Below are 13,940 nucleotides of genomic sequence, written 5' to 3'. Positions count from 1 at the left end.
GAAATGGACTCTCTCTCTCTCTCTCACACACACACACACACACACACACACACACACACACACACACACACACACACACACACACACACACACACACACACACACACACACACACACACACACACACACACACACACAGTCCAGTGAAACTGCTTATGATGGTCTGCTGCACTTTTAATTGTTAGACTTTAGAATGTAGAACGAAAAGACACAGCAGACTCCTTATGTGCTTTGTGCGTGTATACTGATGATGTAAATCAGTTCCATCCAGACAGTCAGTACTCTGTCTTAGAAAGACAAACAGTCTGGAGTTGGTGTTGTGTGATAAAATTCACGTAGAGTTATTGATTTGTAGACAAAAACTATTGCAGCATTGGAGCGGAGAGGAGAGGAGAGGAGAGGAGAGGAGAGGAGAGGAGAGGAGAGGAGAGGAGAAGTTGTTTGTCACTTTAGGAAAGAGTTTGTATCCCTCTCTAATGATTGTGAATACAACATGTGTTATTTGATGCTGGCTATGGTTAGAAGTGGCTGGCTGAGGTGAGGTCAGGCTCTTAATTTTGGTTCATAATGGCTGGTAAAAAAAAATCACACCCGTGTGAAGTGGAGCTGTGTGTGTGTGTGTGTGTGTGTGTGTGTGTGTGGATCATGTGTACCGATTTTTGTGACATTTGAAGAAAATATGTAGGAAAAGGAGCAAAAAGTGTGTTTTGGAGAAAATTCAAGATGGCGGAAAATCTATCATGGCGCAAATGGGCGTGGCCTATATGGGGAGATGCGTCATGACCCAAGGAATCCAGGGAAAAAATATTTTTAATTTTCCGACCTACGGTTCAAGAGTTACAGGCCAAAACGTAAAGTGGGGTGTTATGGCGCCACCATGCGGCCAAATGACACACTTATTTTTTATTTAATCCTTGAAATCATTATGAACCTCCTCTCCAAGTCTTGAAACTCTAGCCCCTATGGTTTGCGAGAGACAAATAATTGAATGTGAGTTTTTGCGATTCCCATTATAAGTCAATGGGGAAAATTAATTCACTAATAAATTAATATCAATTAAACTATAGAACCTTTCTCTTAGAAAAGTAATAGCCCACGATTCCCGAGTAAGCCGGTCGATTTGACATATGGCGCGAGTGTGTGGTGGCAAAACTGTGGGACTAGTGGCGTGCCGAAGTTTAGGAAGTTCAGGCTACATACAGACACACACACACACAGACAGACAGACAGACACACAGACAGACCCACACGGCCACGTATAGGGAGCCTGTGCTTCACACAGCTCCAAAAAGAAATCTAATTGAGGGGCCAGTTTAGATTGGTGTATATGACCTGGGCAGTTACATAAACTTTACTTGTTACATTTAACTGACATGATAACTGATAACTCAGTAGTGGCTTATCTAAGACTGACTTAAGCTGCGTCCAAATCTGAAGCTATTTCTTTTATTCTAGTCGCTTCTAACGCTTCACTTTGGTCGCGCAGGTCCGCGTTGTAAAAAAATCATGTCCCGTTGGAATCAGGGCAAAACACCCGGGAGTCCCAACGCCAAACACCAAAAACATTTCCGTGTCTCCGGACAACATCAGCGCTGATTGGCTGTCACACTCAGGACGCGGCGGGTGGAGTGGGGGTGAAGCGTAGGTCGCTTCAGTTGGACTTTTCCAAGTGGGACAAAGATACCAAAGCAACCATTCGCGCCGCCCCATTCGGATCGTTCGCGCCGCGCCCGTTCACATCGCGCCTGGTCACGTGTCGTCTCGTCTTTGCATTGACTTTGTATGTAATCGTGCCGCTTGAACCAAGCTTTAGACACTGAGTGGGTAAATAAGACATGTACGAAGAATAAACATGCTTGCTTGCAGTAATAGCAGTTTGAATGTAATACTCAATACAAATAACAAAATACAGCTGTGAGAACAATCTAAAGTGTTTATAGTGCATGGAATGTTCAAAATTGCCGCTTATAATTGTCTTTATAGGATTTGAAATCTTGGACAAACAGATGTAAGCACAAGTGGGAACAATTGCAATGCCCAGCAAAAATAGCTATAGTGAAGTTTAACTTGCTGTTGTGGTAAGCTTGTTGGTTGCTGATGCCGTAATCTAGTCACGTTCTACATTACAACATATTATAACTGTATCACAGCAGGATAAATTATCAAATTATTTACAAATGTTCTTGACACAACAAAAATAGGTACATTTCTAGTATGGCTGACCAAGATATCTCTTAAGACATGATACCTGTGTTAACTCAAGTTTACCCTGGGTGGAGGTCAGGATGGCTACCATTTCTGTATTTCTGTATTTTTCTAAGTAGCATAATTAAGACCTGCCTAATGCTTAGATTGCTCAGAAACTAAGTTTATGCAACTGTGCCCAGTCCTGACTGGTCTGGACCAAGTAAGTAGGTCCTGGGAAACCAGGAGAAGTTGGGAGCCGGTGGTGTAACTGTGTCTCAGTGCTGGTGATATGGTGTTGATGGTGTCACAGTTGGGTAGGTGGGGCTGTGACCAGATTCCTCATGTAAACACGTGGACCCCGCCCCTTACCTGGGCCTGAGGCGGGCGGAGGAAGAGGAGGAGGAGGGTGGGGCTGACCGGGGGTGCCGGACACGAGGGGTTGCACTTCCTGTTGCTGCTCAGTCAGATCTCCATCCTAATGGAATAAGCGGACATAAGATAGATAAGATCAGACCAGACAAGTACAGAGATTTGATCAACAGTTTGAATTCACTTACATAATGTGAGCAAGTAGTGCCATAGGGCTCTCCTCTATGGACCCCCATAGGAGAAGATTTTTTGGGGTCTAGCAGTGATTCTCAACCATTTTAATTTCAAGGACCTCCAGTTTGAGGACCCCCATTAGGCTACGGAGCCCCATTTAATGGAATTTCTATCTCCCCAATTTATATGTAAAATCAATGTTAATTTAACTCTGAGCGTGTAGAAATGTAACAATTGTTCTCTCTCAGAGTTACAGCCCCATAAGGGTCCATTTGGTTCCTGACTATCTCTAACATTTAGTTGGGGACCCCCTGGAACTCCCTCAAGGACCTGTGCGAACCAAATGCCATAAGTGATGGTATAATGGTCTGTTTTTGTTTGCTTGTTTGTTTGTTGTTTTGTTGTTTATAGTCCTACCTCCTCCTCCTCCTCTCCCTCCTTCCTCCCAGAGAAGAGGAATGCCGCAGCACCCTGTGCTATTAGCGGCATCGGCATGGTCCCTTGCTTGGGTCCTCGGCTCCCCAGAGATCCAATAGCCATGGTGCCTGCACTGATGCCGGGGGTGTAGGATGCAGGGCGCTGGCCGACCAGTCTGCCCAGGGCACTGAGGCGGGGGTGCACACGCTCAGTGGCAGCCAGGACAGCGCTGGGGGCGGGGCCGGGGGAGGAGATGCTCTCTAGGGACGAGATGCTTTGGTTCCAGGCCTGCTGGAGGTCCACGGGGATGATTTTGGTCTCCACGGAGACACAGGGTGGCAGAGAGCCCACCCCCCCTGACTTCCATGGCAGGTTGGGGTCAGGGGGGGCAGGCGGGAGGACAGAGGAGGGGCTTTCACACCACTCTAGAGGTGAAGAGAAAGAGAGAAAGCCAGAGAGTGAGAAAGAGAGAACCTTGATGAAAGCATTTGAGTGAACACACTGCCCTGTGTGTGCATGCATGCGTGTGCCATGTGTGTTCTCACCTGACTTGGGACGTTCTTTCGGGGTTTCTGCTTTCCGGGCCACAAAGGTGATGCCAATATCTTCATCCTTCTCTGTTTCAGAGTTGTCTCCTGTCTCCTCCGCCTCCATTGCAACCACAACTGGTTCTGTAACACAATGAAACTTCTCATTCTGATGTCTACACTGATCTTGCCTACCAATACGTCTGGGGACTTCTAAATGCAGGGTAGTTGCTAGAACAGAGGGGAGAATGGCTGCTAAAACCTGTGCCTACTGTAGTGTATGGAAACCAATCCTGTCCCCAGTCAAATATGATGGATGACTCAAAGGTTTTGATTGGTTCTGAAATGTAATTTTGTATTGTAATGTTTCCAAACAAAAACTAGGAGATTGTCCTCAGTCTCTAATTGAGCTAAGCCTTTAGAGACAGACTTGTGAGTCTGGTTTATAGCTGATCAGTGTCAACCTCTGATTAAAGATCATTGTTTAAACAAACATGTGTTACCTTTGTCCTGCCAGCTGACGTTTCGCCGAGGTTTGTCATTCGTTTCTTGCTCCTTGGCATCGGACCCTCTCCTCTGTGTAGACAAGAAATAACATCATCAAAATATCGGATGCAATGCCACTAGCCACTGGATGTGATGTAACTATCCATAGAATGTGGATGAGCAAATGTAACCATTTGAGAATGACGTGATGGCGTTATTAAGTGGATACATTCTATCTTTTGGATTAGGTACACTGCCAAGATACTCCTGTAAGCTTCTATTATCCTTCACATACATTAGTTTAACTTACACTGTGTCTGCTCATGTTAGTCGCCTACATTTCCCTACATCGGCCTACTATAACTTGTGTAGTCCTACATGTTCTGACAGCAGCGTAAGAGAAGGAAACTAGAACCCTCAATTAGCCTCTCCTGTTTCTTTCTGTATATGGTGCTGCGTGTTTTCTCTTTCTTTGTGTTTCACAACAAAGCATGGCTCCACTGTAATCACGAAACATCCTGACAAATGGAAAATGAAAAACTGTCTGCTGTGGCAAGGTGGCAATTTAGCCTCTCTCTCTCTCTCTCACACACACACACACGCACACACACACACACACACACACACACACCCACCCACACACACGCACACACGCACACAAACATAATTATGCACAGATTGCAATAAACACACCCACACAAAAAAACAGAAATAGAAAGAATTTAATTTACTTAGATACTAGTTAGAGACTCAGTCATTTTCCTTACAGTCTAGTGTGTGTGTGTGTGTGTGTGTGTGTGTGTGTGTGTGTGTGTGTGTGTGTGTGTGTGTGTGTGTGTGTGTGTGGCCATCTCACTCACACTCAAAACCAGTCCTACAACAGACAACTACAATCAGCCCACAATCAAACTACAGACAGACAACAGTAAGTCCAGAGTCTAATTACAGTCAAACTACACTTATTAAGTAACCAGTAAGACTCCCTAATTGGGAGATAAGCGACCGTCAGGTCGCATGTAAAAATCGGCCGTATGGTGGCGCTAAATGGGACAGATCCATGTTGATGACATGACTGTACATATACTGTGTACCGCTTTGAGTGATGTTAGGGAAAAATCTTAAGTAATAATTGCGAACGAAGGTCACAGTTTACTATGAGAAACGTCACAGCTTGTCCGTGTCCGTCTGTGTAGACGTGTACACATTTTTACAGTCTATGGGTTTGCCGCTCTGACATCATGCTCTGTTATCACTGTGATGTCAGGGGAACTACTACAGAATGGGTTTGCCGCTCTGACATCACGCACTGGCTTCACTGTGACGTCACACTAACAGATTCCCTTTTATACCCATATATGGAGTTCCCTGATGTCATCAATATTAATGATGCCCTGTTAGAGAGATCCCTGTGATGCCAGGGGGAACAAATCCCTTTTATGCCCATATATGGAGATCCATGTGATGCCAGGGGAACAAATCCCTTTTATGCCCATATATGGAGATCGCTGATGTCCACATCCCACATGTCCACATCCCTGATTTCCACATCACTGTGGCGCGAGGTCGCTTGTCGCCCTGAGGCGTCTTACTAGTAATAATACAAAAATAATTGCGACCATCACACTGTGTGTTATCTCCGGCACCGTTGCCCCTGTCCATGCCAAACTTTGCACACACACTCCTTGGCTGTTAAACCACAACCTCCGCCCCTGATTTCTCACATGCACCTCTTCTAGCACCACCATGAGGTTGCTAAGGCCAATTTGTGCATACATGCGACCTGACGGTCGCTTATCTCCCGATTAGGGAGTCTTACTGGTAATAAATATCATCATCATCATCATTATTATTACTGCATACATATAGTATACTAAGAAAGTCTTGCCTTCTTCTGGCTGCGATCCTTCTTGTGGCGTTTGTGTCGGCCAGATTTGTATGTCTCCATCCGACTCTTCATGTTTCGTTGGAACACCTCTCTCTCCTGACGCTCCTGATCGCCCAGCGACATGAAGTGACGACTATAATGTGACTGGTACTACATAAGAGACAAAACGACATAAGACATAAAAGTGACATAGACATTTAGGGTTAGACTATAGAGAAAGGTGTTAACACAACATGTAGTACACAAGTCTTAAATGCACACTCACAAGAACAACCACCATAACAATATTCATTGATATATACTAACTGTATATACGGTATATATGTTTTTTCTATCTCACTTAAAGACAGATGGACCACCACATGGCCCTTCTTCCCTTCTCTCTCCATATAAACACTAAGCAATTAACCAGGCATCCTGTGTTTGCTTCAACATAACACCCCCGCTTGTCTGTGCGACTAGTCCCCTGCAATGTTTTGAATCATAGGTTCATATAGGTTTATTCATAGGTTCTGGATTTGTAGAGCACCCCCATCCAGTTATTACACTGGCCCGGGGCGCAGTCTGAAGAAAGAGAGAGAAGATAAGAATCAGACACTACTACCGTTTCTTTGGCAACCAGAAAATGATGTCCATTTGACAGGGTTTATTACAGCTTATCTGATGAACCGCTCTCAATCCCAAAGAACCAGGTGATTTGGAATGTGCCTCTGTCCAAAATGACCCTGTGTGAGATTTATGACCTGATCTGAACTGATGAAGATCTGCTCACACAAAAGGTCTTGTTTTATCTCCCCTTTAGAACTATCGTTAAAACTAGGTTCCCTTAACTATTAGTAACCTGCATGGAGACGGCACATTTGCTTCCTTTAGAGTTTTGGTGAACAGATATGATCTTTCAACAGCCCAATTCTTCAGATATCTGCAAGTACCTGTAATTAATGGCAGATCTTTTAGTGGCACCAGTAAACCACGCCCACTGTTATGCCCTATAATATGTGCCAGACATAGGGGCATGGAGAAGAAAGGGGGATTTAAATGTGTGTGTGTTTCCACACCTCTGACTTAAAGCACCTTTGACTTAAAGATGGTGAAGTATCTAGAACCGCCATAAGGTAGTTCATATCCAGGGTACATTGGTCAAGTTGGCAATTATTTTTATTCCAGATGTATGTAGATCCTACATTATGTTAGAGGAGTCACCAGGCTCCCAATCTCTCGAGACAGAGTCAATGATGGCTACGCGACAGACCGAGTGGGCGTCGCCCTTTCTTTGATGATGGGTTCCCAGATTGCCAGGCTCCTGCTGATCTTTATCATTTGTTTTGCACCTGTCCCTCTCTCTATTCATTTTGGGAATTTGTGTTAAATATACAGTAAAATGATCACTGTCTACACTTGAACAATAAGGACAATGTGTGTGTGTGTGTGTGTGTGTGTGTGTGTGTGTGTGTGTGTGTGTGTGTGTATTTTCGTACCCGTTTCCTGGGTTTATACAGGTTTGTGAGGATGTGGTGTGTCTCGGTCCCCTCCTCTACCTTGACCCCTCCCACCGTGTCGACCTGCAGGTCCAAACAAACTCCACTGCCGTTCTCACGCCTAGATAGATAGATAGATAGATAGATAGATAGACCATTTTAATTACCACAGTATCACATTGAATAAAACCGTTACACCTTTAAGAACACACACAATTTACAGTGCTTGGTTTGTGTGTGTGTGTGTGTGTGTGTGTGTGTGTGTGTGTGTGTGTGTGTTTGTTTCATCTCTGTGATAACCCAGACATCTTCTTTACATCTTTGACAGCTAATACACCAGATGTTATTGTGATTGATGAGGATAGCCGGTTAGCCAATTACATTGGTTAAGATCATCCAGCTCGTCCAGGCTATGGGATCCATGGTAACGGTTAGCCAATGATATAAGTTGCACTCGTCTAGGCTATGGGTGCCGAACCGAGGGTTTCCGAATAGAAAGGGGAAAAAAACGAACAGCGGCCATTTCGGTATTCTTTACTTTCTTAAACACTCTCAAACGTTTTTTTTGTGGCACGGAATTTACTTTTAAGTAAGGCTGTCAAAGTTAACGCGTTATTTTTTTTATTGTGCGATTAACGCAGAGCTGTGCTGTTTGAACCATGGTGCGCTCCGTAGTCTCTGGAACAGGAAACAATGTGCTATCGATGCCGCAATACAAACACACTACCGTGAGCTGTAAAATGGATTAAAACAAGTGTGATCGTAGTCCATGAAGTGGACATTGATGCCACAGCAAAGGAGCCACTTGCCCTCTAATATCGGATACTTAAAAACGACGGTGCGATTCTTCATAATCTGGAATCTGGATGATCCTGCTGGAATAACATTGCTGTTAACTTGTGGCTGCACGCATGGAGCCGTTCCAGTTCATCACCGCTGCGCAGCCTGCTTTGCTGGACGGTATTCAATGTGTTGATTTGTGTGTGTGTGTGTGTGTGTGTGTGTGTGTCTTACAGGTAATTGGCAACGTTGACTTCAGGGAAGGATGCTCTGCTGGCCACAGATGGGAGAGACAATCTGGCTGATGTCAGAACATTACCTCCCTACACACACACACACACACACACACACACACACACACACACACACACACACACACACACACACACACACACACACACACACCGTATCTCCCTTGAATTTCTAACGATAGAAAACAATAATACATAGGAAATATGAAGGCGAGTGGACTTTTATGAAAGTTAAATGAGTTAATATTGGCTATTAATTTGTATGTGTGTAAATTATTATTAATCTTTGTTAATTAATACATAACTTATAACAATATATATGTTATATACTGTATGTTAAAAAGAGTGGAGGGCCAACGCTGCTTTCTCAAGAATCCAGCAGAAGTCTGGTCTTGTCTGGAGTTTCCCTCCACATTCCTCTGCTCTGATAAGCAGGGTTCACTTTCACACCTGACTCACTGATCTCTGCTGCCTTCACACTGCTGGCCACAAAGCTACAGGCTACAAGTCATTACTATGGGAGCCGCCGACATGAAGCTGCAAACTAATTGCCTGACCCATGTCACTGTGTGACGGATGTGACGCGCCACAAATCAAAGCTGAGCTGACCTCTACCTTTTTTCCTTGATTAACCAATCAATATGAGTTTGTTTCACCTTTTCCACTCCCCTCTCTCCTAGCAAATTTCAGTTCTGTCCTTTGAATGGAAGAACATTTTTATTCTTGCCATGACCCCGTTCCTTGTGCTATTTAACCCAACCATTTTCATTTACCAGGACATTATCACAAAACTATGGCAACAGCTGTCCATTCTTGGCCTTTTTGTAGCTTTGTTGTTTTGTACACAGACAATTGAACGTGTAGTGGTCCAGTGTCTTTCTCAAGAGGACGCATGGCTGCATCCAGCTACAGGCTACACCCAGCTGGGCTTGAAAATGTGACCTTTTTGTTACATGATGGCCTGGATAACAAGTGCTCTTTTTTCACACTCTAGCTGTTTCTCTATATTTTACTCCACTTTCCCTATTGCTCCTTCCCTGCTCCCTCTTTATTTCCCTCCTGCCCGTCATTTTTATTCAGATGAGAAGAGACGTTTTTGACATAAATTGTTTTACATGATGTGTTTGATACTGATGTTTTGTATGTCAGACTTCAAGTCAATAAAACTCCTCTGTCAAAGAAGTACACTTTATGTAATGTGTTGAATAATACTGCCCTCCCCTGGTTCACCACAGTAATGACAAGAGAGAATAAGATAAGCTATTTCATAGCCTCATGCTCCAGTGTTCTTCTATGTGCTTCAGGATAACAATAAAACAACATTTATGTCTTTATAATATGTAAATACTTTTACCTGGTGTATTAATGGATAACTTCCTGATTACCTGGTCGATGACACTGATAGCGTCTCTGATGTTGATCTTCTGATAAACCTCCCAGAGTTCACTCTTCCTGTATACCGACTGCCTCAGCAACAACTTACTGAGGTAGTTCTTATCAAACTGCTCCCATCTGCACAGAGAGAGAGGGAGATAGACATTTTCAATTGGTTTGATAAAAAGACCAATCACATCCTCAACCCACCCCATCCCCGTAAACTAACCCCCACCCAATAACAAACTCTGGTCATCACAGAAACGAAATACTAATAAAACAACTAAGTAACTAAATAAAAAATGAAATGAAGAGAGGTATGTTCCCGCTTGAGTATTATGACACATCTAGCTAACAAAGAAGCAAAGTCCATTATCCTTTGCATAGCAGTAGGCAAATTGGGCTCAGCTGGAATTCCAAAAATCACTGTAAGAGGGTTAGGATCTATTGTCAGACCTAAAGCTTTCTGAAAGGATTCAAATATTTCAAGCCAGTATTCATTCAGCTTGGGGCTGGATCACATCATGTGGACAAGGTCTGCAGGGGATTGCTTTACATCTATTACGTACCCGCATCGTTTACGTTGGTGTAAGATTTCACCAAAATGGCATTCACATATAGTGTGCTCTGTAGAGTATTTTTGCACTGAAGAAATCTGTGCGTTGGACAAGGAGGAGTGAACAGCTTTAAGATGTGTGTAACTTTCATGGTCTGATGATCCGAGAAACACTGAGAAAGATGTTTTGGTATATCTACATTTTTGTATTTATTTTTTAGATTTTAGATTGGAGTGTTATTCAGCATGCTGTTAAAGTATTGTTAGGCTTGTATTGGTGTTGTTAGAATGTTGTTTGCGCTATAAGTAGATTGTTAAAATAAGTGTTAAAAATAGCTTTATATTTCCTCCCAGCCTCTCCAGCTCTTCAGGTAATAGGGGGAAAAAAGCATTTTCAGGTTTGGATATACGTACATGTTATCCAATCAGGAGAGAGAACACACACAGGACACAGGATAAAGAAAATAAATTGGAAGTGGTGACACAAAGAAATGAGCAGCAGACAAAATTGGAACTGGAACATTGTAAAATTGTAGCTGATAAATGGGTACTCTCTCCTGTTTGGCAGCCTACCTGAAAATGTATTTTCTGTTTATTAAAGAACTGGAGAGACAGGGAAACTCCTGCCATTGAACAATACTAGTCTATATAGCAGTATCAGAACGAAATAATAAATGCTGCTACAGTGTTCTTAATGTCTATAAGATAGGGTACATGCAATGTAGGAAGGTTCTCTTTCGTTAAAAAAGGGCGGAGCCTTTGAAGTCAGATCAGTTGAAAAAAACAAGGCACATCTTCCAAAAAAGTTAAAAAGCTTAAATAATAAACGCTAGTTCATCATAAAACAATAAAAACAGCCAACATGTTACGCCTATATGGCTTTCTTCAGGGCATGCAATAAAAATTAAAGTAAACTTAAAACACAAGCCCATATATAATCTCTCGAGACAGCCTCAGAGTCACTACGCTTCTGAAGCCAGAAATACAAATAATCCAAAAAGTACATACTCAAATAAGGTACACATTAATCAAAATGTCTCTTCAAATACAGTAGCAGCAGCATTGGATTATTTATATTTCTGGGTCACTCTATTGTATAGTTTCTCTATTGATTTTACACATGACTGTTGACCTCTACTTTCTTTCTATACATCGTTAACCTAGGGATGATAGCCTGGGCGTTTGCCTTTTACACAGCTGAGTCGTATTGGGTATTGATGTTATCTATGATTATATATAGGCTTGTGATTTGTGGTGTTTTCCTGGAAGCCCAGAAGAAGATGGCCTTAAAGGTGGAAAAACATTTATTTTGCTATGATGAACTAGCATTTATTCTTAAAGATTTTTAACTTTTTTGGAAGATGTGCCTTGGTTTTTTCAACTGACATCAGAATATAGAACTTTACACATTATTGCGACAGTAAGGAGCATTTACTATCAAACCTGGCAGATCCTGACCATCAGTGAGTGAGTAAGTAGGTAGGTAACGCCTCAATGTCTATAGCTGACCTGTTGTGACATCACATTGTTGACCCATATTTGGCAACATATGGACGCTCCATATATGGCCAAGACAGAATTCATTTACAAATGCCTCAATATCTATAGCAGACCTGCCCATATATGCCCATAACATAAGACATCTATGATGTCAGAGACAGACATCAGTCATATCCATATTTGGGATAATATTTTGTCCAACTTAAACCAACCACAACTCGAATCACACTTGCAAATGAATTCCATCCTATTCCATCATGCACGCTTTTTGCCTTACTGGTATCTTAGTGTAATAATGTATGACATTACAAGTTTTGTTAGTGCAGTGTGTTGCTAACATAGCATTAGTGTGTTATTACTTGTCTCTCCAGTGCTAGTACAGTGTGTTGCTAACATACAGTAGCATCAGTGTGTTATTACTTGTCTCTCCAGTGCTAGTGCAGTGTGTTGCTAACATACAGTAGCATCAGTGTGTTATTACTTGTCTCTCCAGTGTTGGTGCAGTGTGTTGCTAACATACAGTAGCATTAGTGTGTTATTACTTGTCTCTCCAGTGTCAGTGCAGTGTGTTGCTAACATACAGTAGCATCAGTGTGTTATTACTTGTCTCTCCAGTGTCAGTGCAGTGTGTTGCTAACATACAGTAGCATCAGTGTGTTATTACTTGTTTATCCAGTGCTAGTGCAGTGTGTTGCTAACATACAGTAGCATCAGTGTGTTATTACTTGTCTCCAGTGCTAGTGCAGTGTGTTGCTAACATACAGTAGCATCAGTGTGTTATTACTTGTCTCTCCAGTGTTAGTGCAGTGTGTTGCTAACATACAGTAGCATCAGTGTGTTATTACTTGTCTCTCCAGTGTTAGTGCAGTGTGTTGCTAACATACAGTAGCATCAGTGTGTTATTACTTGTCTCTTCAGTGTTAGTGCAGTGTGGTGCTAACATACAGTAGCATCAGTGTGTTAGTACTTGTCTCTCCAGTGTTAGTGCAGTGTGGTGCTAACATACAGTAGCATCAGTGTGTTAGTACTTGTCTCTTCAGTGTTAGAGCAGTGTGTTGCTAACATACAGTAGCATCAGTGTGTTATTACTTGTCTCCAGTGCTAGTGCAGTGTGTTGCTAACATACAGTAGCATCAGTGTGTTATTACTTGTCTCCAGTGCTAGTGCAGTGTGTTGCTAACATAAAGTAGCATCAGTGTGTTATTACTTGTCTCCAGTGCTAGTGCAGTGTGTTGCTAACATACAGTAGCATCAGTGTGTTATTACTTGTCTCTCCAGTGCTAGTGCAGTGTGTTGCTAACATACAGTAGCATCAGTGTGTTATTACTTGTCTCTCCAGTGCTAGTGCAGTGTGTTGCTAACATACAGTAGCATCAGTGTGTTATTACTTGTCTCTCCAGTGTTAGAGCAGTGTGGTGCTAACATACAGTAGCATCAGTGTGTTATTACTTCTCTCTTCAGTGTTAGTGCAGTGTGGTGCTAACATACAGTAGCATCAGTGTGTTAGTACTTGTCTCTCCAGTGTTAGTGCAGTGTGTTGCTAACATACAGTAGCATCAGTGTGTTATTACTTCTCTCTTCAGTGTTAGTGCAGTGTGGTGCTAACATACAGTAGCATCAGTGTGTTAGTACTTGTCTCTCCAGTGTTAGAGCAGTGTGGTGCTAACATACAGTAGCATCAGTGTGTTATTACTTGTCTCTCCAGTGTTAGAGCAGTGTGTTGCTAACATACAGTAGCATCAGTGTGTTATTACTTGTCTCCAGTGCTAGTGCAGTGTGTTGCTAACATACAGTAGCATCAGTGTGTTATTACTTGTCTCTCCAGTGCTAGTGCAGTGTGTTGCTAACATACAGTAGCATCAGTGTGTTATTACTTGTCTCTCCAGTGTTAGTGCAGTGTGTTGCTAACATACAGTAGCATCAGTGTGTTATTACTTGTCTCTCCAGTGTTAGTGC

General features: G+C 42.6%; 2 protein-coding genes across 2 annotated transcripts in view; both read right to left on the bottom strand.

Annotated features, from left to right (window-relative positions):
• The window catches only part of plekhg4 (pleckstrin homology domain containing, family G (with RhoGef domain) member 4), a gene marked incomplete at both ends in the record, with an annotated part of 74,310 nt that extends 72,014 nt beyond the window's left edge, over window positions 1-2,296 (bottom strand). The window contains one exon of the mRNA XM_080730090.1: window positions 2,249-2,296. Within this exon, the coding sequence (XP_080586216.1) occupies window positions 2,249-2,296 (48 nt within the window). The remainder of the gene's footprint in view (window positions 1-2,248) is intronic.
• Window positions 2,297-2,356: 60 nt separating this feature from the next.
• The window catches only part of slc9a5 (solute carrier family 9 member A5), a gene marked incomplete at its 3' end in the record, with an annotated part of 29,249 nt that continues 17,665 nt past the window's right edge, over window positions 2,357-13,940 (bottom strand). Inside the window, exons 10-18 of the mRNA XM_080730089.1 lie at window positions 9,940-10,066; window positions 8,538-8,626; window positions 7,524-7,644; window positions 6,046-6,195; window positions 4,178-4,250; window positions 3,693-3,818; window positions 3,193-3,572; window positions 2,557-2,662; window positions 2,357-2,418 (exon numbers count right to left, since the gene is read on the bottom strand). Of these exons, the coding sequence (XP_080586215.1) occupies window positions 2,357-2,418; window positions 2,557-2,662; window positions 3,193-3,572; window positions 3,693-3,818; window positions 4,178-4,250; window positions 6,046-6,195; window positions 7,524-7,644; window positions 8,538-8,626; window positions 9,940-10,066 (1,234 nt within the window). The remainder of the gene's footprint in view (window positions 2,419-2,556; window positions 2,663-3,192; window positions 3,573-3,692; window positions 3,819-4,177; window positions 4,251-6,045; window positions 6,196-7,523; window positions 7,645-8,537; window positions 8,627-9,939; window positions 10,067-13,940) is intronic.

This window comes from Nannobrachium achirus (assembly GCF_963921795.1).
Source record: "Nannobrachium achirus genome assembly, chromosome: 7".
Taxonomy (NCBI): domain Eukaryota; kingdom Metazoa; phylum Chordata; class Actinopteri; order Myctophiformes; family Myctophidae; genus Nannobrachium; species Nannobrachium achirus.
The sequence above is the reverse complement of the archived record's forward strand: the minus strand, read 5'-3'. Positions and strand labels throughout refer to the sequence as shown.